The following is a 26245-nucleotide window of genomic DNA, read 5'->3' as shown; positions in this document are numbered from 1 at the left end:
TGATATGGCTGTTTGTCCAGCGGGACTAGCTGGCAATAGGACAGACTTCTGGTCTTCTCTCTCTGGGATTAAGCTCCTCAGCGAGAGTCAGGTGGGTCACCCAGCTCAATGGGCAACTGCGAAATCGATCGATCGATCAGTGGTATTTATTGAGTGCTCGCTGTGTGCAGAGCACTGTACTAAGCGCTCGGGAGAGTATGACACTACAGAGTTGGTAGAAAGAAGCTAGCGATTACCCCTCCCTTCTTTCCTGAAGGCGGGGCAGGAAACGGGGGTTTTGGGGGTGGTAGGCAGGAGTCCCATTAGAGGAGCACCCTACACCAGCCGCCTGCTAGGATGATCTCCGACTCGCTCAGAGCACTTGGAGAGCTGGAGACGGAAACCCTCTCAAAAATCTGTATACTGCATTCCATCTGTAGAAGCAGCGTGGCTTAGTGGAAAGAGCACGGGCTTCGGAGTCAGGGGTCGTGGGTTCTAATTCCCACTCCTCCACTTGTCTGCTCTGTGACTTTGGACAAGTCACTCAACTTCTCTGTGCCTCAGTTACCTCAGTTGAAATGGGGACTAAGAACGTGAGCCCCACGTGAGGCAACCTGATTACCTATCTACCCCAGCGCTTAGAACAGTGCTCGGCACACAGTAAGCGTTTAACGAATACCATCCTCATCTGTATTCTCTCTCTCTCCCTCCACCCACATGTCGTTTCTCCATCCGCGTGCATACGTAGTAGAAACAAGATGCATTTTCACGCCGCGGGGTCACCTCGGCAGCCCCTCGTTGCGGAGGCTACCGTTCTCATGGTTGTTGGTCTCGGCGGCTTGGCTTTGAGGAGTTTGAGGCCCGATCGGAATGTGCCCCAAGACGCCCGCCACGGGGTGACACGTGTCAGGGAGGAGGCTTTGGGTTTTCTCCGTCGGCGGGCTACGGGGGGAGGGGGTGGGGGAGGCAAAGCGAACTGTCCGGGAGGGGAACCGGGGTGTCCGGTGTCTCCTTCTCCCCTCGGCGCTCCCCACCCCCGGCCCCGCGCCGCCCGCACCCCGCAACGCTCCGGGACCGGCCGGGCGGGGCGGGAGCTGGACAGAGCCACAGGGAGGGGCGGACGCCGGGGAAAGTCTACCGCGACTCCAGGAGGGAGAGCGAGAGGGATGGCCCGCCGGCGGTCGGGTCCCGCCCGGTCCCGCCGGCAGGGAGGCTGAACCCAAGCCCCCGGTCCGGTGGTCCGCTCCGGTCCGGTCCGGCCCGGCTCTCCCCGCGGCCCCGTTCTTCTCTCTCTCCGCCCCGGCCCGGCCCCGGCTTCTCCCCTCCCCTCCCCTCCCTTCCCCTCCCCTCCCGTTCCCTCCCCTCCCGTCCCCTCCGCTCGGCTCCGCTCGGCTCTCCCACCGACGCTTTGCCCCGTCACCAACTCCGGGGGCCGGGGGTTCCGCGGATAGGGTTGGGGGCCTCGTCGTCTCCCAACGCCGCTGGGCAGGACGACCTTGGGGGCGGGGGGGGGAGGCGGCGGAGAGAGAGCGTGTGTGTGTGTGAGTGAGTGGGTGCGTGTCAGTGGGTGGGGCGGCAGGACTGACCCTAGGGGAGGGAGGAAAGGGAGGTGGGCGGGGCGGGGCAGGGCGAGGAAGGAAGGGGCTCCTCCGGGACGGGGGCTGGCAACGGAGCGGAGGAAGCCCGGCCCCTACTCCCCGCCCCACCCCGCACACAGACGCTCTCCCCCGGGGCGGACACGCACACACACACACACACACACACACACGCAAGCTCCCCCGGAGTGTCACAGCGGAGGGACAGTCCGTACCGCTGACCCTCCACCGATCCAGGCCGGGAGAAGAAGTTTCCTTAAGAGCCGGCGGCCCCGCCCCAGTGCGGGGAGAAGGCGGCGGCGGGGGTCTCCCCGGCCCCGGAGTGCCGGAGCCCCGCCGGGGGAGGGAGGCCCCCGGCCCGCGCTCGGCCTCCTGCGGGGCCCCCTCCACGCCTCGGCGCGGGGGGCGCGGGGGGCGCGGGGGCCGGGCCGGGGCATGTGCGGGCCGCGCGGGCATGGCGTCGGCCGTGTTTGAGGGCACCTCCCTGGTGAACATGTTCGTGCGGGACTGCTGGGTGAACGGCACCCGGCGGCTCATCGTCAACGGCCGGGGCGACGAGGAGGAGTTCTTCGAGATCCGCACCGAGTGGTCGGACCGCAGCGTCCTCTACCTGCACCGCAGCCAGGCGGACCTGGGCCGCCTCCTCCGCCGCCTCCGGGACTCCTTCCCCGACGACCGGCCCCAGCCGGCCCGCTCCCCGCTGCTTCGAGGTTTGGGGCGCTCCGCGAGGATGCGGCGGGCGGGAGGCGAGGCCGCGGGGGGGAGAGGAGGGGAGAGGAGAGAGGATCGCCGAGGTCCGCCCAGACCGAGCCCGGGGCCACGCTCGGGGCCCGGGGAGAAAGAAAGAGGACCGGCCGGACGGCCCGCGCAAACCCGGGGGAGGGGGTACGATGCCACGCCGCGATGAAAAGGTCCTGTCGGGTCGTGGCTGGGGGAGAGAGGGGAGGGAGTCATCCTGGCCCTCCCCTTCCTCGATCCTTACTATCTGTTATGATTCACGAGTAATCGTAACCGGGGAGGAGGAGGAGGAGGACATCGGCGGTATTCGTTCGGCGCTCACTCCGCGCCGGGCACCGTACGAAGCGCCGGGGTGGACAGCAGCAGATCGGGTCGGACGCGGCCCGCGGCCCGCGGCCCCCGGCGGACTCACGGTCTCGACCCCCATTTTACCGAGCGGGGAACCGAGGCCCAGGGAACTGAAACGACCTGCCCGAGGGGCCACGGCAGACGAGGGGCGGGGGCGGGATTAGAACCCAGGCCCTTTGGGCTCCCGGGCCCGGGCTCTCTCCACCCTCCCGGGCTGCGCCTACCGGGCGCTAAACGCTCAGGAGGGCTTGAAGTCAATGCCCCTGCCCTCCAGGAGTTTGCGGTCCCACCCAGCCCTCCGTCCGGTGGACGTTTTCCCTGTTCGTTCGTTCGTTCGTTCGATCGTGTTTATTGAGCGCTTACTGTGTGCAGAGCACTGTACTAAGCGCTCGTGGCTAGTCCAAGAGGGAAAGGGAGCGGGACTGCGATCGGGGAGAGGGGGGGAGCAGCTGGGTAAAGGAGAGGTTGAGGCACGAGTTAGAGCCCAAGAGCCGACTCGAGTTTGGCAAGTAAGAAGGTGAGTTTTCAACCGTTCAGGAAAGAGAACGCCGATCGAGGCTCGGAAATGGGGACGAGCAGGCGGTAACCTGGCCTTTTTGAAACTGCCATTTCCTCAGTATGAATTGCCGAGGGAGGGGACTGGGGTTGGTGTGTGAGAGGGATGGCGATGACCCCAGAGGTGACCCGCCCCCTCCTTCTCCTCCTCCTCTTCCAAAACTTGAAGGTTTAGTCGTTTTCTCCGAAGCCAAGGGCCGACCCTTCCTCTTTCCTTGCTACGGCTGACTGTAAAGTCTCCAGTGGGGAGGAAGGAAGGGATAGAGAAAGAGCACTCGGTAGAAATCTGGGGAGGTGGAAAGGGAGAGCCATCTCACCCCAAAAAATCGTGGAAGAGGGCCGTGACGGGATGCAGTTTTACTGTTTGCAATCGTTCTGCACATCCTCTGGGTATGGGTGTGTGTGTGTGGGTGTGAGAGAGGGAGAGAGAGATATGAGGGAGGCAAGATAAACCTAATACCTCTCCTGCCCTCTTACCTCTGGATGATCACATGGGCAGGGAGGGTCCTGATGCCTAAAATCCTAGATCACGCTGAAAGCTGACGTCGGGCAATAGTGACAAATGAGTCCTCCAAATTGGTGATGTCAGAATGCCAGTCCATCAAGCCAGTCCGCAAACCCCACCTGACTTGGGAGTTGCAAATACTCCCGCCAACTTTCTCCTAAAGGCACTCGGAGTCTCTTCACCACCATTCGTGCCAACTCCTCGGAACCTCGGGACTGATCTGAACTCCCGGTGGTCTTTCCTTTTTTTAGAAAACTACCCGCCTTCTGTGCTTCTCCAATTTCCCTTGCCAGACTTGAGGGGAAGATGGAGATGAAAATAAATTACAGATAGGGTAAATGGAAGAGTATAGGGATATGCGCCTAAATGTTGTGAGGCAGAGGATGGGGTGAATATCAAGTGCTTAAGGGGGTACAGATCCAAGTGCGGAGGTGATACAGAATGGAGGGCAAATAGGGGAAATAAGGGCTTAGTCAGGGAAGACCTCTTGAAGGTGAGATTTATTTTTTTTTTTTAAGGAGAGTTTTGTGGGTGGGGAGAGTGGTGGTCTGTTGGCTATGAAGGGGGAGGGAGTCATTTTTCCATTTTTCGATCTGACTACTCAGAACAGCTAAGGCTTCCCTGTACCTCCCCAGCCCTGCCTTAAAACTCCAGGGGACCCCGAAGTAGGCTCGGTGTTCGGGGTCGGCAGAAGGGAACTCAAAGGCGATTTTTTTCCTCACCCACTCGCATTGCACACAGCATGGTTGCATTTTGTTGCATGCGCAGGGAGAAGTCACCCTTCACTGACCCTGCTAATAGCTTCATCAGAAATTGTTTATAAATTCTCTCACAAGTATCCAGGCTAGGAATGAGGGGCAGCACCTTCATAATGGGCTCTAGGCTCCATTTGAGTACAGGAATGTACTGAGAAGAGATGGAACATTCCACCCCCCTTCCCCCACCACACACAAGAGGTGGTCTTTCCCCCTGCAAATGAAGGAACAGATACCTTGAATGGCTACCAGTTCTCTCTGGACCTGACGTGTCTTCCATGGAGCCACCTACTGATCAATCAATCCATCAGTAGTATTTGTAAATCACATACTGTGTGCCGAGCGTTGTGGTGAGTGTTTGGCAGGGTACAATAGTTCTAATTAGTAGGCAAGATCCATGTTTCAAGGAGCTAAAGCAGATACCTCAGTTAATGGGGGAAGTGAAAAACACATGCCTCACCAAGAAATCACAAGGCTGAACAGAAGAGTAGACACTTAAGTTCTACAAAATGGATGGTTTTTAAAGAACTCCTTATTTTTGCCACCACTAATCCATTATTTAGCATCACCAGCCAGAGAAGCAGTGGGGTCTAGTGGATAGAGCGCCAACCTGGGAGTCAGAAGGATCTAGGTTCTAATGCCTACTCCGCCTCTTGAGCAAGTCCCGTCACTTCTCTGGGTCTCAGTTCCCTCATCTGTAAAATGGGGATTAAGACTGTGAGCCCCAAGTAGGACATGGACCGTGCCTAACCTGATGAGTTTGTATCTACCGCTTTGCCTTACACATAGCAAGCACTTAATTACCTTTAAAAAAAAAAAACTGGCCTCAAGGGGCATTGGTGCATCTTTTCAGGTCCTGGGTTCTAATCCTAGCTCTGCTACCTGTCTGCTGTGTGGCCTTGGGCAAGTCATTTAACTTCTCTGTGCCTCAGTTACCTCATCTATAAAATGGTGATAAGGGTGTGAGCTCCATGTAGGTCGGGGGCTGTTTCCAATCTGGTCAACTTGTGTCTGCCCCAACGCTTAGAACAATGCATGGCACGTAGCAAGCGCTTAATAAGTACCATTATCATTATTATTATTATTATCCCCTCTTCCCACTTCTTCCCCCATTTCAAAGACAGGTTTGAACCTGGAAGTCCACAGTTCTGAAATGTGCCATCCAAATTTTTTGATTGGCCGCTTCTGGATTAGGCTAGCTCTGCCCTAGGCTACATTGTCTCATTTCTGAGGGCAGCGTCGATAGCTTTCTGAAGGACACTGCTGCCTAGTTCCAGAACTAAATGCTTCCAAGAGTCAAAAATATCCCCGTCTAAAATCTCCCTTGGTCTTTCGATGTTCTAGTTAAGTCTATTTTACTGAACTTAATGAAAACAATCGTTTTTGTCCAATGATTCTCAAAGATACAGAGAATTTTACGTCTTGCATTTATGGCGTGGAAATAAAGGGCTGAATTTAGACCCCCGTCAATATGAGGTTAGGGTGGCAATCAGAGAAAATGCTTAAAGGTTGAACATGGTCATATCTCATCAGTGACATTCTTTTTAGTAATAAATAATGCACACAGGGAGTTTTTCAAAGCCTCCATCCAGGTGAAGACAGCCCCATATGTTATCGACTCTAATTTACACGCTGCTCGGTGCAGCTCTAACTGGGATAATAGAAATTTGACGTTCGGGCCTCAAAAGGTGTAGGGAGTTTGTGTTCTGTTGAGGGGATTCTGCAGGAACAACTTAGCAGTTTCCATTGGAAGCAGATGTCCCCGGGCCAGTGTAGATAAATACACTGCTTCTATTGTGCCATTTCCCGTTGTGGAGATGTTGACAGTTCATTAATAGAGCTTGCCTAAACATCTGGCAGACAAAGGGCATGCCTCTGAATTATCAAGCATCTAGCATTGCTGTCTAACCCACATTAAGTATTTATTTACCTTGTTTTTAGGTTTGATTTCTCAATCAGTGGTATTTATTCAGCACTTACATGTGTGCAGACTGCTGTACTAAGTGCTTGAGTGAATACAGTATAACGGAGTTGATAGACACGTTCCCTGCCTGCTTAGGAGCTTACAGTCTAGAGGATGAGCTTAGAGTCTAGAATCTTACAGTTTTCCTTTAACAGATACTCCATTTCTGAATGGTAAAGGGCACGGTTGGGTTCTTTTTTCCAGTTTTTTTTGGTACCCTAGTGGTGTCCTCTTTTAAAACTGTTGCAGGAAGGTTATGTCTTATCAGCAAAACATTTTCATTGATGAATGATACTACTTGGAAGCCAGGAGTAAAGTTGCTGAATCCAAGAGATTTCTCTCCCCAGCTGCCTCTATTTCGGCTCACTTCAACTCGATGTCAGTATAGTTTCAACAGCAAGATTACAATTTTGTCCCGAGCGGAGAATTTCCTTCATACTCTCACATCAGCAGATGTTTTTCTTCCACAACCTTTTATTTTTTTTTTTGGATGATTTGCCTTTCCGGGTCAGATCGATCAAAATAATTACCATCATCATCAATCATCAGGGGTATTTACTGAGGGCTTACTCTGTGCAGAGCACGTATTAAGCGCTTGGGGAAAAGACTATGCAAGAGTTGGCGGATACATTCCCTGTCCACCATAATCTTACAGTCTACAGGGGGAGACAGACATTAATGTAAATAAATAATTTCAATATATAATTTATAGATATGAATGCTCCCTATTGAGTGCTTCCTTTGGGCAGAGCACTGAACTAAGTGCTTGGGGGGTATAATAAAATAATAATAATAACTGTATTTGTTAAGGGCTATGTGCCAAGCACTGTACTGAGCACTGGGGTGTATGCAAGCAAATCAGTTTGGACACAGTTCCTGCCTCAAAGGGGCTCAGTCTCAATCCCCACTTTACAGATGAGGTGACTGAGGCCCAGAGAAGTGAAGTGACTTGCCCAGGGTCAAACAGCAGACAAGTGGCAGAGCCTGAATTAGAACCCATGACTCCCAGGTCCTTATCCACTACGTCATGCTACTTCCATATAAAGACTGCTTCAGCTCCTTTAAGATATGCTGTTTAGTTGCCCTGGGTTCTCAAGGTCCTGCTTAACGATGGAGATAATGATGAAGCCAATGGTAAATAGTAGGTCAGTGAGATCAGAAAGGATTATGTCCAGGTAAAGATTGTGTGCATCAACAGGTAAAGTTCTTGCAAGGACTTGGTTCTCCAAGAACTTAGAGAAGCAGCAAGCCTAGTAGAAAGAGCATGGGCCAGAGAGTCAGAGGATCTGGGTTCTGATCTTGACTCTGCCATTTGCCTGCTGTGTGACCTTGGGTTTAATGTCTCTTTGCCTCAGTTTCCTTATTTGTAAAATGGAGATTAATTCCTACTCCCACCTTCTTGACTGTGAGATCCACCTGGGACAGGGACTTTGTCCATCCTGATTATCTTGCATTGACCCCAGCGCTTTGTAAAGGGCTTGGTCTGTAGTAAGTGCTTATCAGGGCCCATTTAAAAAAAGAAGAAAGAGGGGAAAAAAACCAAAACAGTCCCAGTTCTGGAACTCAGCCCCTGCCTAGGCTGGACTTGAGCCCAGGAGTGAGAATCTGTACCCTGGCTAAATATTGAGTGGGTTTGACTTTTTTTTTTATGGTATTTGTTTAACATTGACTATGGGTCAAACACTGTTCTAAGCACTAGGGTAGGTACAAGTTAATCAGGCTGGACGTGGTCCCTGACCCCCGTGGGACTCACAGTCTAAGTAGAAGGGAGAACAGGTACTGAATCCCCATTATACGGTTGAGAAAACTGAGCCCCAGAGAAGTTAAGTGACTTGCTCAAGGTCACACAGCAAGCATTTGGCAAAGCCAGGTGTGGAACCCAGCTCCTCCAACTTGCAGGTTCATGCTCATTCCACTAGCTACAGTGCTTCTTACAGAACTAAGTACTGACTTTTTGGTGAGGCACAGGTCTGTCCTGCATGCTCCTGTGGAGGTTCTCCTGGGGTGTTGGGACTTGAATGACAGAGAGTACAGAGAAACTTAAAAATAATTTGGGTATTTGTTAATAATTATCCAGTTAATAATGGCATTTATTGAGCCCAACTTTGGGTCAAATACTGCTCTAAGCAGATCCTCTGACTCCCAGGCTCATGCTCTGTCCACTAGGCCATATTTTGAGATACGGAGAGTAGGTTGATGTTAGTAGAGTGAAGTGTGTATGCTAGATTGTAGTAGGAAATCAGCGAGGTAAGGCATGAGGGGGAGAGAGGTTGTGTGCTCTATAGCCAATGGCAAGAAGTTTGTTTGATGTGGAGTTGGATAGGCAACCACTGGAAGTTTTTAAGGAGTGGAGAAATATGGACTGAATTTTTTTTTCCAGGAAAAATGATCTAGGCAGCAGAGCAAAGCGTGGTTTGGAGTGGGAAGAGACAGGAGGCTGGGAGGTCAGCGAGGAGACTGATGCAGTAATCAAGGCGGGTTAAGATAAGTGCTCGGATCAGCGTAGTAGCAGTTGGGATGGAAAGCAGCACAGTTTAGTGGATAAAGCACGGGCCTGGGAGTCAGAAGGACACGGGTTCTTATTCCAAGCTCCACCACGTGTCTGTTGTATGACCTTGGGCAAGTCACTTAACTTCTCTGGGCCTCAGTTACCTCATCTGTGAAATGAGGATTAATCTGTTAATCCGTATAATTTTAACACTTAAAAATGATCTCTAATTCAGAAATTGGTCTTTGCTAATCAGGAGGTAAATGCATATCTACTGAGTGCCCAGAGCGAATAGAGCTTTGTACTCAGCCAGCACTATGAAGACTAGAGTCCTGGGAGCCAAGTCCGGCCTGCCACTGTTTGCATAATAATCACTGTGGTAATTGTTATGTGCTTATTATGTATCAGCAATGTACTAAACGCAGGGGTAGATGGAATCTAATCAGCTTGGACCCAATTCCTTTCCCACAGTCCCTGACCCTGTCTGAATGGGAGGGAGAACTGATCATTTAATCACCATTTTACAGATAAGGAAACTGAGTTAAGTGACTTGCCCAAGGTCACTCAGCAGCCAAATGGTGGAGCCGGGATAATAATGTTGGTATTTGTTAAGCACTTACTATGTGCAGAGCACTGTTCTAAGCGCTGGGGTAGACACAGGGGAATCAAGTTGTCCCACATGGGGCTCACAGTCTTCATCCCCATTTTACAGATGAGGTAACTGAGGCACAGAGAAGTTAAGTGACTTGCCCACAGTGACACAGCTGACAAGTGGCAGAGCTGGGATTTGAACCCATGACCTCTGACTCCAAAGCCCCTGCTCTTTCCACTGAGCCACGCTGCTTCTCTGTTAGAACCCAGGTCCTTCTGATGCCCAGGGCTGTATGCTTTCCACTGGGCCATGCTGGAATTAAGAAAGAGGACCCAGTCCTCGCCTTCCCCGCTCTCACCACTGGTCTTGTGTCTTCTCTGTGTCTCAGTTTCATGTAAATTGGGGACTATGTGGAGCCCTATATGGGACAGGGGACTGTGTCTGACCTGATTATCTTGAATCGACCCTAGCGCTGAGCACAACAAATACCGTAGTTATTATCGTTATCATCATCATCCTTGTCCTCTGCACTTCTGTTCCTACCCGTCAGCTTTGGTGGAATCGGGTTGGTAGGCACCAAGCCGGAGAGAGGGCTGGTTACTGGTACTGGGCGGGTCTGAGGAGGGAGAGAGATGGAGAGATGGGGAGAGATGGAGGTCACCCTGGCTTTGCCCAAAAGTCATGGTCCCGTTCACGCCTCGGAGTAGATAGGTGATGCCTTGCATGTTTCCAGGACTGTTTGCTTTATTTTGTTTTTAATCTTGACTTACTCTTTCGTTTCTAGGGCTAATTGCCATCAAGGATGCTCACGATATAGAAGCTAGGCTTAATGAAGTGGAGAAGCTCCTCAAGACTATTATAAGCATGCCATGGAAAGTGAGTATTATCGCCACCTTAATTATTGGAGCAAAAGGGATTTCTCCCCTGCTGGTATAAGTCAATTAAAAGAAAACTCCCACCTCTCTGAGGCATCCAGCCTACTCCCTCACTAGTGAAAGTCAGGGGCCCAGGGATGGTTACTTGGTGTCTCTGGGATCATTGAGGAGGAGCTGTCCTGTGGTGGTTTTGCATCCTCCCCACAGGGTAGAATGGGCAATCAGTGGTATTTATTGAGTGCTTACTATGTGATGATGATGATGATGTTGGTATTTATTAAGCGTTTACTATGTGCCGAGCACTGTTCTAAGCGCTGGGGGAGATACAGGGTAATCAGGTCGTCCCACGTGAGGCTCGCAGTTAATCCCCATTTTACAGATGAGGAAACTGAGGCACAGAGAAGTTAAGTGACTCGCCCACAGTCACGCAGCTGACAAGTGGCAGAGCTGGGAGTCGAACCCATGACCTCTGACTCCGCTCCGAAGCCCAGGCTCTTTTCCACTGAGCCACGCTGCTTCCCAGCGTGTACAGCAGAGCACTGTACTAAGCACAGAATTAGTGGACACGTTTCCTGCCCATGATGAGTGTGGCAGCGCCTACTTTGTGCAGAGCACTGTACTAAGCTTTGGGAGAGTACGATACGAGATAATTCGTGGGACCTGGGACATAGCAATCAGTGGTGTTCATTGAATGCTTATACTGTGTGCAGAGCACTGTACTAAGCACTTGGGAGAACACAGTCCAACAGAGTTGGTAGACACGTTCCCTTGCCCACGGTGAGCTTACTGTCCAGAGGACATGCACTAGGTTTGCATGCCTGCCCTCGAGATGGCCACCCTCTCCTTGTGCTGGGTGCCAAAGGGAGAGCAGTGTTCGCTTGAGCTCGAGAGCTCTGTGGGTGAAGATGATTTTGGATGGGGATAGCACCTTCTAAATGCAATTTTGACAAACGCTTTAAGCTCTCAAGCCCTGTTTTCTGGTGGTGTCAGGTTATTGAGCAGACTTATAAAACTGATAAAGTGGGAAAGGCATAACCACCCAGGAGACCAGTTGGATTGAGCAGTCCTCTAGACTGTAAGCTCATAGTGGACAAGGAATGTGCCAGTTTATTGTTGTATTATACTCTCCCAAGCGTGTAGTACAATGCTCTGTACACAGTAAGTGCTCAGGAAATACAACTGAACGAACATCTTAGAACTTGGGTTAATAATAATAATTATTATTATGGTACTTGTTAAGGGTTTACTATGTGCCAAGCACTGTTCTAAGCACTGATTACAAGCAAATTAATCAGGTTGGACACAGTCCCTCTCACTCACAGGGTGCACAGTCTTAACACATTATAGATCGATGGTATTTATTGAACACGTACTGCAGCGTGGAGAAGCAGCGTGGCTCAGTGGAAAGAGCACGGGCTTTGGAGTCAGGGCTCATGAGTTCGAATCCCAGCTCTGCCACTTGTCAGCTGTGTGACTGTGGGCAAGTCACTTCATTTCTCTATGCCTCAGTTCCCTCACCTGTAAAATGGTGATTAAGACTGTGAGCCCCACGTGGGACAACCTGATTCCCCTGTGTTTACCCCAGAGCTTAGAACAGTGCTCTGCACATAGTAAGTGCTTAACAAATACCAACATAAGTCACTTCACCTCTCTGGACCTCAGTTACCTCATTTGGAAAATGGGGATTTAAGACTGTGAGCCCTATGTGGGACAGGGACTGGGTCCAAACCAATTAGCTTCTTTCTACCTCAGCGCTTAGCACCGTCTGGCACATCGGAAGTGCTTAACAAATTCCATTTAAATAAAAAGCGGACAATGACAAGGAGCCCAGGGTCCATTCCCCCCGCCCCCGCCGCCCCCCCCCCCCCCCCCCGCCCCAACCCTATCTCTAATGTATTTTACTATCTGTCTTTCCCATTATAAGATTATAAGATCTGTGAGGGTCAGGGATTGTGTTTACCAACTCTATAGTATTGTACTCTGTCCCAAGCACTTAATAACATGTCCTCATGTCCTGCACCTGCCATGTAAGCACTCCATAAATCCCTTTGATGGATTGATTGATGGATTGAACTTTGCTTGGAATTGAATTCTTCAATTTCTCTCCAGTATTCCAGGTCAGAAGTTGTCCTTACCTTCTTTGAAAGATCTCCTCTCGATCAAGTATTAAAAAACGATAACGTTCACAAAATTCAACCAAGTTTTCAAAGTCCCATCAAAATCTCAGGTAAGAAATAGAGTGACTGTATTTTTTAAATCGCCATTATTTAACAGAACCTATCAGATGTTTCTTATGCTTAGATGTTTATTAAATGCATTCACTATTTTCCAGTTTGGAAACTCTTGTGTCAGTTGAATTTGACCACCAGATCTTTTTCTCCCCTCAATCAATGGTGTATTATCTCAATGTGGCTAATTAAATGATTGGTCAAGGGGGTGGAATGGGCCTTTGTATGAGTAGGAATTCATTACTGGCTATTTGGAACTGGAAAAAGTCCTACTGGAGAAGCAGCATGGCGTAGTAGATAGAGCACTGACCTGGGAATCAGAAGGACCTCTAATCCTCACTCTACCACTTATCTGCTGTGTGACCTTGAGCAAGACATTTCACTTCTCTGTCCCTCAGTTACCTCATTTGTAAAATAGGGATTAAGACCGTGAGCCCCAGCTGGGACAGGGATTGTATCCAACCTGATTCACTGGTATCCACCCCAGCGTATAGTACAGAGTCAGGCACATAGTAAGCGCTTAACAAATGCCACAATCATTATTGTTATTACTGAAAAATCATCCTTGCAGGAAATTCTGTGAGCCTGCTTTGTAGATCTTTGGACATCAGTCAGACGTATTGCTGCAGATTGCAATTCCAATAGGGTTATTCAAGGCACAGCGTGTGAAGGATTCCAACCATCTCTTTGTCAAGTTCTGCATCTTAACTCTTGTTTTACATTTTAGCTTTATTCACGAGGTTTGTTTTTAAACTCTTAAATTGTATAGGCAAAGAGAAGCAAAGGACTTGAGGTTCTTATCCTCACTAGGCTAAAAAATTGCTTTGGAAGGAAAGACATTTTGGGGTGAGGGACAGCTGCGTTATCTAGATTGACTGTCTTGGTGTCGCCTATTTAGTGTGGCCTAAGTGGAAATCATAATGATGGTATTTGTGGAAAGAGCCCAGGCCTGAGAATCAGAGGAACTGGATTCTAATCCTGACTCTGCCAGTTGCCCGCTGTGTGATCTTAGGCAAGACACTTGTCATCTACAGACTAATAATAATCATAATACTTAAGTGCTTATAATGCATCAAGTACTGTTTCACAGCACTTTTATATAATTTATTTATGCTGATGTCTGTCTTTCCCTCTAGACTGTAAGCTCATTGCGGGCAGGGAACGTTTCTACCTACTCTGTTATATTGTACTCTCCCAAGTGCTTAGTACAGTGCTCTGTACACAGTAAGCGTTCAGTAAGTACGATTGACTGACTGACCACTTCTCCTTAGCCTTGTTTCCTTTTTCCTTCTTGCGAGTTGTGAGGCATGAGAGACCCCAGGTAAGAAAGCTTGAGAAGCAGGCTCCTCATACCAAATAAACACAGGCTAGTTGGAATGTATATAATACCGTTGTCACTTACGAGGCTCCCCTATATATAAATCTCTAAGCTATATTCTCCCTACTGCTGGATGTGAATTTAAACTCCCTTTCTTTTCCCAGTATTCACTTCTCCATTCAAACTGGGTTAATAGAGAATCCTGGTCCACTGTGATCAGACCTATCTGGCCACAAACACCGAGATAACCTTAAGCAGAAGTAGTGGGTTCTTCCCCCCCAGTTTATTGAGTAATTATGTCACTTAGGCCATGAGCCTCATGTGGGACAGAGACTGTGTCCAACTTGATTACCTGGTATCTACCCGAGCAGCGAGAACAGTGCTTGACATATAGTAAGCGTTTAACAAATATTATTGCCTATCTATATTAGATATTATAGTAATATACAATCGATTGATGCCCCATATTAATATATATTATATTATCATAATGATAAGAAGTAAAATGATAGTTATGAATGATAATTAAAATGTTTGGAAAGATGTATAAATCAATTTCCAAATTTTATCATTATTATTAATAATAATCAATTGGAAATTGATTTATGTATCCTTCTAAGTAACGTATTCCAAAACAAGCAATTGAAACAAACTAAATGGACAACTAAAAAGAAACCACATAAGTTCTACTTCCATTTCATGGGCTCTAGTCACAGAAACAAAATGCGTATTAGGAGAAGTAGTGCAACCTAGTGGAAAGAGCACAGGCCTGAGAATCAGGGGATCTGGGCTCCACTCCTGGCCCTGCCACTTGTCTGTTGTTCCACCCTGGACAATAATAACAATCGCCATAATAATAATCACTCTTCCTTTTTGTTTTGCTGGATATTCCTGGTCCACTAAGCCTCGACTCTTCTAGACCAAACTTTCTCCTGAGAAATCAGTGAACGTTCAGATGTGTCAGGGTGGATTTTGTCTTTCTGAGTCCGGTTGATAGGGGATAAATTTGTTTCCACTAGGTGGTGGTATATTTTCATACTTGGAGCCAATTTCCCTGTTGTCAAAAGGGAGACTGCATTAGAATTAACATATGGAGTCATTCCTACTGTGGAGACAATGCTAGCCAAACAAGACCCACTTTCTCATCCTTTCATCATCCTCTCTTAACCACCAACTTCAGCCTTCCGCAGGTAGAACCTACTACAGAAGCAGCATGGCCTAGTGGATGATAATAATTTAATAATTTTGGTATTTGTTAAACGCTTACTATGTGCCAAGCACTGTTCTAAGCACTGGGTAGATAGAAGGTAATCAGATTGTCCCACGGGGGGCTCTCATCTCCATTTTCCGGATGAGGGAACTGAGGCACAGAGAAGCGAAATGACTTGCCCAAAGTCACCCAGCTGATAAGTGGCAGAGCCGGGATTAGAACCCACGACCTCTGCCTCCCAAGCCCGTGCTCTTACCACCGAGCCAAGCTGCTTCTCTGGGAGTCGGAAGGACCTGGGTTCTAATCCCGACTCCGCCACTTGTCTGCTGTGTGATCTGGAGCAGATCACTTAATTTCTCTGGGCCTCAGTTGCCTCATCTGTAAAATGGGGATTAACCCCGAGAGCCCCTTTGGGGACACGGTCTGTGACCAAACGGATTTGCTTGTAGATGCCCCAGCGCTTAGTGCGGTGCTTGGCGCATAGTGAGCGCTTAACGAATGCCATTGAAATAGAGAGAAAATGCGGAACTGAAGGGGCCTAATCTTGTTCTAAATTAGCTTTCCAAAAGGACTTTATTTTGTAATTGGTGACTCCACTAGGGGGCGATAACTCGTCGCCTCTGGAAAAAACTGAAGCGGCAACACTGTGGCAAAATTGGGGGTCACATTTGGGTAGCCCAGTGATAGCCAAGCCTCATGACCTAGCCAGTCAGCCGCCGAAAGTATTTGGAAACAAAGCGACCAGCTGCTAAATGAAATCAAATATAAAAAGAAAGCAGAAATTCGAAAGGGAGATGCTGAGACTTTAACGTTGTCACCAGTCGTATGAAGACCGTTCCTCTGATTTGTCAGCTACCTTTCGTGCAATGTACTTGCTTTGGGATTAATTTGCAATTCAAGTGTGATTGAAAAAAGGACGGTGAGGACAACTTCAGTACCTGTAAGATTTGGTTCCAACCGAAGACATTTCTTTAAGGTAAAAAAGAAAATAAAACTAGGAACTGGTAATAGCTTGAAAATCAAGGTGTTCTAAGCACAGGGGTAGGTACAAGGTAATCAGGTTGGACACAGCTCATGTCCCACATGGGGTTCACGGTCGCAATCCCCATTTTACAGATGAGGTAACTGAGGCCCGGAGAAGTTAAGTGACTTGCCCAAGGTCACACAACAGACAAGTGGAGGAGCCGGGAGTAGTAAGTACTCAGGTCCTTCTGACTCCCAGGGCTATGCTCTATCCACTAGGTCACAGTGCTCCTCCCTCACTAAGCCCTCATCCCCCACCTATATTCCCTCCCTAATGCATTGCCCAAATCTCCCTTAGGTACATTCCATATCCCCACACCACTTATGTACATATCCTTTTACTAATTCACTTCCCTGACTGGCAATTTATTTGAATGTCGGTCTTCCCCTCTTGACTGTGAGCTCCTTGAATGCAGAGATTGTGTTGACTTACTCTAACGTTCTCTCCCAAGTGCTTAGTAAAGTGCTCTGCAGAGAGTAAGAGATTGATTAGAACCCAAGCCTCCTGACTTCTAGGCCTGCAGACTTTCTACTGGACCAAGAGACCCATCTGCAGTCTGCCTCTGGCCATGTCCAAAATCAGGGCTCCCAGGCAGGGATATGTGCTCAGTTGGGCCACAAGGTCAGACAAGGGGCCAGAAGTACGAAGGAAGACCCGCACTTCCACCCTCTAAAGAGTCACAGAGGGTTTGCCTGCCGAGTTAGCACAACCCTCCTTCACTCTCTCCCCTACTCTAAGGAGAGAGAATTGACTACTCGGGAGTAACTCGTGTGTGGCCTTCCACACCATGCGGTGCATTACAGAACCGGCCTGACCAGAAATGTTGCATTCTCATTTTGAAAGTACAGCAGCAGCTAATTTTCACTGACATTTTTAGAGATTTAAAATGTTTGAGAAAGTTTGCCCCCAGATCTGGCTTCATCCCTTTCAAGTGAGCATGCCTTAGTGGATAGAGCACTGGCCTGGGAGCCAGAAGAGAATCTAGGTTCTAATCCCAACCCCTCCATTTGTCTGCTGTGTGACCTTGGGGAAGTCACTTCACTTACTTCAGTTACTTCATCTATAAAATGGGAATGAAGAACGTGAGCCCCAGGTGGGACAGGGACTGTGTCCAACCTCTTTAGCCTGTATGTACCCCAGTGCTTAGTATAGTGGTTGAAAAATTTAACAAATACCATCATTATTAAGTGAGGACTTCATACACTAAATGGTTCTTTAAAGAATCAGTCGATCGATGGTGTTTATTGAACACTTTCTACATGCAGAGCACCGTACTTGGGAGAGTATGATGCAACAGAGTTGGTGGACATGTTCCCTGGTCACAAGCAGCTCACAGTCTAGAGGGGAAGATGGACATTAAAATAAATTATCAATACGTATATAAAAGGGCTGAGGGTGGAGTGATTTACAAGCATCGCAGAGGGAGAAGGAATAGGGGAAAAAGAGGGCTTAGTTGGGGAAGGCCTCTTGGAGAGATGTGATTTTAATAAGGCTTTGAAGGTGGGGAGAGCGATCGTCTGTCGGATATGAAGGGGGAGGGCAAGGGGGAGGGCGTTCCAGGCCAGAGGCAGGACGTGGGCGATTAGTTGGCGATGAGATAGAATCGAACTGTTCACACCCTATGAAGTATTTGCTTAGAAACATTTAGAAAACCCTGAGGCTTGTTTTTAACTTGGAAGTCCTTTTTCAACAAGCCAATGGGGGAAATGTCAGCTTGTCGCTGAGAGATTTCCAGAGACAAACAGACGCAAATCAATATTAATAGGAACAGTGAAAAGAATTTTACGTCTGTGCTTCCATAAAATTTTGAAACCTTAGAAAGGGAATCTGTTTGATTAAGATGTAATTAATTATTTTTCAAGGAACTTGGTAATTTAATGCTCTGTTATTTTAAATCAGTTTAAGCTGCTGAATTTAACCTTGGTGAGCAGCTTTCCATTTCTCTTTTCCCACTTAAAGTTTTGTTCTATTTGTTGTTTTTAAATTCAGATTTTCAATTTGGCCACATTGTCTTTTAATTCACTATCAAATGGTGAATCAACTGGAGGTGCGTGGGAGTTTTGTGGGGAGAAGAAATGTAGCCTAGGGGAAAGAGTCAGGATCTGAGTTCTAATCCCAGTTTTGCCACTTGCCTGCTGTGTGACCTTGGGCAAGTCACTTAACTTCTCTGGGCCTCTGTTTCCTCATCTGTATAATGAGGATTAAATCCTGTACTCTCTCCCCCTTAGACAGTGAGCCCAGTGTAGGACAGGGACTGTGTTTGACCTAATTATCTTATATCTACCCCGGCTCTTAGCGAAAGGAGCCTACAGTCTAGTGGGATGGATTCTTGTTGTGCGAATGGGCTGATTCTACTTTAAGACTCTGTTTCCAACAGCCATCTTTCATTCCATTCTTCACCCTCCAGAAAACACTAAATAAATAGCACTGATTGATTGATGTAGGACAGAGACTGTGTTCTAACTGATTACGTTATATCTACCCCAATGCTTATTACATAATTGGATGCAGAGTAAGCCCTTACTAGATATCGCATGTATTATTAGCCTAAGAATCGTGGTGCTTCTTTTGGTTCACACTTTTTGATGCTACTAAATTGGAAGGTCTCACAGCAGACCAGTGAAATGTCGACATCCGCAGATGAAAAGTGGAAAAAAAGTTAAGCCATTATCTGGCGAACCTGATAGATGTAGTAATGATAATAATAATAATAGTGGTATTTGTTAAACACTTTCTATGTAACAAGCACTGTACTAAGCACTGGGGTAGATACAAGCTAATCGGGTTGGACACAATCCCTATCCCACTTATGGCGCACACTCATAATCCCCATTTTACAGATGTGGAAAGCGAGGCACAGAGAAGCTGAGTGCCTTGCCTATGGTCACACAGCAGTCAAGTTGGGGAGCTGAGACACCTGTCCTTGTGACTTCCAGGCCCTTGCTCTATCCACTAGACCATGGCTGCAATGAGAATTATTCAAACCCCTCACCCAAATTTTCCTCAACAGCAGGTGAAATGTCTTTCCTGGCTTATTTGGGTAATTTTTTTCAACTCTCCATCTCATCTAACCTGAGTAGGACAGTCCTCCCCCGGCTCCCAAAAATAAAGAACCTGGGAAGTTTTATCCTACAGAATAAGTAACAGATAGCCAAATGGTTCAGCATTTGGAAATGCGGGCTAATGCATCGAAGAGAGAGTGGATCCAAAATGACATTAAGTGGAAAGACAGGAAGTTAGGTTATAAATGAAGGACAATAAATGATATATTTGTTTTCAGTATGGTGTGGCAACGAGATCTCTAAAGCTATTTTGCGTTGGATGTTTCCCTGCAGGGAGTCTCGAGGGAGGAGCTAACCCCTCCTTATAGAGCTGGATGACTATCTGGAATTCTGGGCTCTTTTCCAGGCATATCATTAGAGATGAAATGCCAGTGGCTTATAGACATTTAGAGAGTTTAAACACAGCAAGGGAGAGAGCTATTCATGGCCGTCAGATCTGTTATTAGGGAATGATGGAAACTGTCACTTGGGAAATTTAGGGCTGAGACAGACACAATAGAAAGAATACTGTAATTCTAGAAAGTGTTTGGGAGATAGAATTGATCCCGTCCTGCCCCGTGGATGAATTAGATGACATAATAACTCTTTCTCATTGTATTCAAGTCAATGTGACACAACGCTCTTTTAGTGCATGCTTTTGCCAACTAAATCAAATGGCACATTAGGAGAGTATCATCCTTCATTAGCCTTGACGACCTCAAATCTTCACTCACCACCTCCCACCCGGCCCCCACGTAAGTAGAAGAAACTACCCTGGGTGGGGCACGTGAGGAGAATGAGTCACTGCAGGATACCCAAACAGCCACTGTAAGGAGAGCCTACATTGGGAAACCAAAAGCCAGGAGGGCAGAGGAAGTGTTTGAAGAAGCGGGGAAAACAAAGCCTCGGACGGCAGAGAATTGCTGAGGATAGACCTGCATGGCGCACTGCCATCTAAAAGAGAGTGGCTCTCTGAGCAAGTTTCACAAGGAGGCAAAAGAGAAAACACCAGGCACTGCAAACATGAAGCACCACTCGGAAACAAGGGACAACGTTTTGCGTGTCCACTGTGGCCGGGACCGTGGGTTCCGCATTGACCTTCTCAGCCACACCCGTAGTCGTAGGTGAACTTCTTCGCCAACGGTGTCTTCTGCAAACAGCTCTATATAGAGGGAACTGGGCTGATGTAGTATGGAAGTTGGGCGTCACCTCCTTTTCTGTAGGGGATATTGCCGAATGGATGTTGTTGAACTGGGTGTGATAGGCTGCCTTAGACTGCGTAGGGATCATAGCCAGGTGAAGAGCAGGGATGTCCACAGCTAAATTCTTCTTAGGCGGTTGTTCATTGTGCTCCACTCTTCCTGAGGAATGTACTTACCCCTGCTCCTAACGGCATTTATATGTAGTTGCTGGGCTAAGCCAACCAGGGAGGCATCTGGTGATATAGGGTCATTCTTCTGACTGAGTGGGTTGCATTCTAAGAGAATGGACACGGCTAGTCCTTAGCGAATAAACCAGGTCACCATTTCCCTCCCCAGGCTTCGGGGTCGAGGTTCAGCGTGGTTCCATCCTTTCCATTTGGGTTAGTTATGATCCAACTCAGGGCCCCACCTTATGGTGTCATTTGGGCTCCAGGAGTCCAAAAAGACCTCAGCACCCCATGGAAATCTTTCGGTCTTGAGCTCAACAAGCCAGATGCCCTGTTCCTTTGGTCAGGCTTAGGGTGGGGACCTCTGGACCGTTCTGAGGTCCGCAGAACATCTCCCTTGGCCCCGCCCACCACGGGAACTCGGAACCCAGGCCACTCTCCCCAGGAGTGATGGGATCAGACCAGTGGATACCTCTGGAAGGATAGGTTCTGATCTGAATTCCAGAGATTTGGGGCAAAATCACACATTCTTCTATCCCGCAGGGAATCAGAAGCCAGTAAAGTTTTGCTGGGCATTTCTAGCCCCTGCTCAGGCCATAAGCAAAGTCTACTGAGGCAAGATCAGGAGGAAGCCCTTCTACCCTTCTAGGGAGTGCTAACATCCCACCAAACTCCTAAGGGAGATATAACACTCACGGTGACAATAAAACAAGCCACAAAACAAACCCCCCAAACTAGAATGACCGACTCATCCAAACTCACTTTATGGCTTTAATTTCAGGCAGACAGTGCCCTTCTGCAGGAGCTGATTATTTACTGGACCCTTTTTCTTTACAGAAATCATGCGGTCTAATGGATTCTGTTTAGCTAATACGGAAACAATTGTGATTGACCACAGTATTCCAAACGGGAAAGACAAGCACTTGGATGCAGAGTCGACGGAACACTTGTAAGTACTTTGGTTTGCGTGTAGGTCTGTTGGTAAAGAAACATATTGCTCATTAAAGCCAGATCAGTCCCAGTGAAATGGAAAGGCCAGATCCTAGAGGACTGCCCTGGCGAGAGAAATAATCTCCAATGATTCGCAAAGAAGCCTTTAATACCCGATGTCCTTCCTACTTAGACCGTGAGCCCTCTGTGGACAGGAACTGTGTCCAATCCACTTGTCTTGTATATACCTCAGAACTTGGAACAGTAACTGCTTAACAAATACCACCATTATTGCTATTTAGAATGTTCCCCATTCCCAAAGATAACATAGCGAGGGAGGAATCTTGTATGCATACAGCAGATGATTGAAAGTTTCAGTTTACCCCTGCCAGAACTTCTCAAGGTAACAGGTCTTCCTCCTCTCTTGAAAGACTTGATTCCTTTTAAATTTGTTCTAGGCCAGTAGGGAAAGCGACTCCAGGGTCAAACGGTAGCCTGGGAAATCCAGGTACAGTCCATTCTGCCTCGAACTTGTGTTTTTGGCCTTAGGCAAGTTACTTAAGCGTCCTGGTGTCTGAATTTCTCCATTTGAAACGTGAGGATGATGGAATGACATCCTAGGAAATACAGTGGCATTCCCAGAAGGGTTTCACTCCGACTCAAACTTGGAGCTAAGGGCACTAGCCATAAATTTCATGGGAGTAAGATGAAGAGGCCGGCTCAAGAGAGATGGTCTTGAAATAGGTAGGAGCTAACTGAACGGTTGTAGCAGTAGTAATCATAATATGGTACTTGTTAAGCACTCACTATCTGTCAAGAACTGTTCTGATTGCTCAGGTAGATACAGATTCATCATAGCAGACACAGTTCCTGTCCATACGGGGGCTCTCAGTCTAAGTACTGGCGGAATGGGTATTTTATCCCCATTTTACAGTTGATACTGAGGCATAGGACAATGAAGCGACTTGCCCGAGGTCAAGCAGGCAAATGGCAGAGCTGGAATTAGAACCCAGGTCCTCTTATTTACAGGCCTGTGCTCTTCCCACAAGGCCATACTGCTTCCCTTAGTCTTTACTAAGTGCCTTCTGTGGCTCAAGCACTTTACTAAATACTGGGAAAAAAAATACCCGTGAGGGAATAGAGATAATAATGATGATGGTATTTGTTAAGCACTTACTATGTGCCAGGAACTGTACTGAGCGCTGGGGTAGGTACAAGATAATCAGGTTGGACACAGCCCCTGTCCCACAAAGGGCTCACAGTCTTAATCGCCATTTTACATATGAGGTAACTCAGGCCCAGAGAAGTGAGGTGACATGCTCAAGGTCACACAGCAGACAAGTGGTGGAGGTGGGATTAGAACCCAGATCCTCTCGACTCCGAGGACACCCTGGTCATCCAGTGTCCAGACACAATCTCAGCTTCTGAAGTTCTAAGCTGCACATTTAAGCTGCAATTTGAATCCCTCACAACCTCCTGGGCGCAGGTCATGTTGGGTGTGAAAGCTCTAGTGGGAGGTCAGGAGGGGAGCAGCAGAGGGGTACAAAAGCACAGGGGCCAGGAGAAGAGGAAAAGGGTTTAGAGAAGCAGCGTGGCCTAGCACGACCCATGAAGTCAGAAGGACCTGGGTTCTAATCCTGTCTCCACCACTTGTCTGTTGTTTGACTTTGGGCAAGTCACTTCACTTCTCTGTGTCTCAGTTCCCTCAACTGTGCAATGGGAATTAAGACTGTGAGCCCCATGTGGGACATGGACTGTGTTCAACCTGATTAACATGTACCTACTCCAGCATTTTAGTACAGTGCCTGGCACATAGTAAGTGCTTAACAATACCATAAAACAAATGAAAAAAAAAAGTGTGACAGGGAGCACACTGAGAATCTGTCCCCACATTGTAGCAAAAGTCACTGAGCTCTCGGAGATGTGGTTTGGGGTGGAAATGCCACATCGTGCAGTCAATGGGATACATTTCTATCTCCTTTACCTTTCTGCACCCCTCTCCCTCCCTCTCCATTTCCATCCTGGTGCCAGCTGAGCCAGCTTCAGGCGGTAAGCAAGGCAAGCAGCTGCTTTGGGTGTGCTCGTCAGACTGTCAGGGTGTCCACCAGGCAGTCTCAGAACCCCAACACCGCTCCCCCGTCCCCAACCCAGACATATGTGCGGCTTCTTCCTTCTGTTTTTCACTTGGACCTCCACTCTCTCACCCTCTAGAATAGAGGATTATTTTTCAAATCACTGGGAAGCTTCTCCCTCCCTGTACATGCCTAGAGAAGCAGAATTGCCTAGTGGATAGAGCCCGGGCTTGGGAGTCAGAGGACGTGGATTCTAATCCCGGCTCTGCCACTTGTCTGCTGTGTGACTTTGGGCAAGTGGCTTCACTTCTCTGTGCCTTAGTTACCTCATCTGTGAAATGGGAAGTAAGACTGTGAGCCCCACGTGGGACAACCTGATTACCGTGTATCTACCCCAGCACTTAGAACAGCGCTTGGCACATAGTAAGTGCTTAACAAATACCATAGTTATTATTATTACTTCCCCACCCCTCCTACTTACCCGGGTGGTGGGCAGTGATTCAACTCTGTCCCTTTGTCCAGGAATGAATCTCTCAATCGGTCTATCAATGGTATTTATTGAGTGCTTACCATATGCAGAGCACCATACTGAGCACTTGGGAGAGTACAGTAGAACAGATCTGGTAGATGCTTCCCTGCCCACAGTGAGCTTACAGTCTAGGCGTGAGTTAACAGTCTAGGTTAAATTCAGCTCTCTCAGCCCATGCGTTTCCTTGGGGCCAGTGAGGTTCTCATCCCTACCATGCTATTCATCTTGATCGTGAATCCATGTTCCCCTCCCTCCCCCAACTCCTGAACCTGACTCCGGTTCCACACCTCTACTCTTGTTCGATTTCAGGTTTGAGAATGGCAGTGAGTTTACCTCAGAGCTGGAGGACAGCGATGACCCAGCAGCTTACGTCACCAATCTGTCCTACTACCATCTCGTCCCCTTTGAGACAGATATTTTGGACTGAGGCCACTGGGGTCGCCATCCAGCCTGCGGCCAAGCCTTTCCGGACGGGTTCTGCCTCAGTCCCACAGCTTCCAATTCTACTGACACCAGCTTTGAATCCAGTGTTGGGGCTTAGCCCTTCCTTGGGATTCAGAACGCATCTTATGGTACCAGTCGCTTCGAAGACAATGAAACAGAGAGGCTCACTTCCATTTCAGCATATTCTTCAGGCCTAGGGGAAGTACCATAATAACCACGGCAATCACAGACTGCAGCCTGCTATTTTCATAATGATATCTGAACACCCACTGGGTGGAGCGGCTGTACTAAGCGCTTGGGAAAGTACAACGGAAAGAAGAGACACATTCCCTGTCCGCAAGGAGCTTAACACTCTAATGAGGGTGATGGACATAACGAATATTTACAATGGCTTCCATATTGCCACTCGGTGAACTGTACCTTCACCCCACCCGAGCAGCTGCTGCTTCTTCCCCAGTGTGCTAGGTATCACAGGAACCTGCAGGAAACACCCACACTGCCTCCATTCATCTACATTAAGCGTCTTTCTCTTTCCCAATTCCTCCAATTTCTGACAGGAGGAACGGTCTGCCCCTTGAATGACTCTGGTCAAGTGTTCAGGGAATTTGAAGATAGATTCCGACCAACTTTCAGATTCTGGAGATTCAAAGGGAAAAGGAATTCATCCAATCATCAGTGGCTTCAGGATTTTCCTGGGAACCAAGTTATTTTTTTTTTCCAGTTTGGATGCATTTAAGCTTTGTTACCACCTGATAGCAGGATACAGAAGGATAGTCAACCCATGGGATGTCTTTTCTAGAGGAGAAAAGGAGTTGGCATATAAGATTGGACCAAGAGCAAGTCAGACCAGAAAACAAAATTCCATTCCAGGCTAACAGCATCTGATCAGCCCCTCCACATGAGGAATAATGACTTATTGAACTCCCACTGAGCAGTCTGCTGTTTGTCAAGTATTTCAATCAACTAATTGCCATAATTAATCTGAAAGGAGGGAAACAGGAGAGTGTCTTGAGCAGGTTGCCTGCGTGTTAATGGTGCTTTTGACTGGGAGACTATTCTAGTGTTCATCCCTCTCTATAAGCCTTTCATTGTTCAGTGTGTACTAACCACAAGTATTTGCTCGTGTAAATAATGAGAGTAAATTATTGAATCCTAATTCTTTTACACAACTGTTTTAAAATCTATTTTAATGAAATGTATTACTCTCCTAAAATATATTTAAGATACTGCAGTTTAAAGACACGTTTCCTTTTTTTCTTCTCTTTATTTGTGGGGCGGGGCAGGAGGGCTGTCCAGGAAGAAAGCGCCTCTCCAATGCTAACACAGTGTCCTCCTTGACTTCTCTGATGGGGAGTGGGAAATGCTATGTCCACACTGCCCTACTGGGAATGAGAGTTCCAATTCATTGGATATGAACTGGGGAATTTTTTTTTCCTTTTCCCCTTTCCTTCCTGGTAAGCCACAGGAAACTTTTCCTTTGCTCCAAAAGCACAGCAGCCTAGATTTCCTCCAATTTGATCTCCCAGCCATGTTTCCTGTTTCCCTTGTTCCGCTTCCAGAGCGATTATAGGCAGTCCGAGAAAGCTGACCAAAAGACCTCAGCCGAAGAGCAGAAACTGAACTCGGGCATGAAAAAAAAAAACAAAAACCTTTTTCTTTGGTTTGTGCCACATGTGTGATGGTGGGA

General features: G+C 48.0%; 1 protein-coding gene across 1 annotated transcript; it reads left to right on the top strand.

The window, feature by feature from the left end:
• The first annotated feature begins 1979 nt into the window (after positions 1-1979).
• On the top strand, positions 1980-25800 carry PXDC1 (PX domain containing 1). The gene is made up of 5 exons (XM_001508343.5): positions 1980-2284; positions 10303-10394; positions 12503-12620; positions 21421-21532; positions 24424-25800. The coding sequence occupies exons 1-5, from the start codon at positions 2029-2031 to the stop codon at positions 24539-24541; spliced, it is 696 nt and encodes a 231-aa protein (XP_001508393.1). The 5' UTR covers positions 1980-2028; the 3' UTR covers positions 24542-25800.
• The last annotated feature ends 445 nt before the right edge of the window (positions 25801-26245 follow it).

This window comes from Ornithorhynchus anatinus, chromosome X3 (genome assembly GCF_004115215.2).
Source record: "Ornithorhynchus anatinus isolate Pmale09 chromosome X3, mOrnAna1.pri.v4, whole genome shotgun sequence".
Taxonomy (NCBI): Eukaryota; Metazoa; Chordata; class Mammalia; order Monotremata; family Ornithorhynchidae; genus Ornithorhynchus; species Ornithorhynchus anatinus.
This window is presented reverse-complemented; position numbering and strand designations above follow the sequence as displayed.

Excerpts from the sequence above, each read along its gene's own strand:
- PXDC1 (XM_001508343.5), top strand. The coding sequence starts at position 2,029 with ATGGCGTCGGCCGTGTTTGAGGGCACCTCCCTGGTGAACATGTTCGTG. Across the intron at positions 2,285-10,302 it reads CCGCTCCCCGCTGCTTCGAG|GGCTAATTGCCATCAAGGAT; the intron begins GTTTGGGGCGCT and ends TTTCGTTTCTAG. Across the intron at positions 12,621-21,420 it reads AAGTCCCATCAAAATCTCAG|AAATCATGCGGTCTAATGGA; the intron begins GTAAGAAATAGA and ends TTTTCTTTACAG.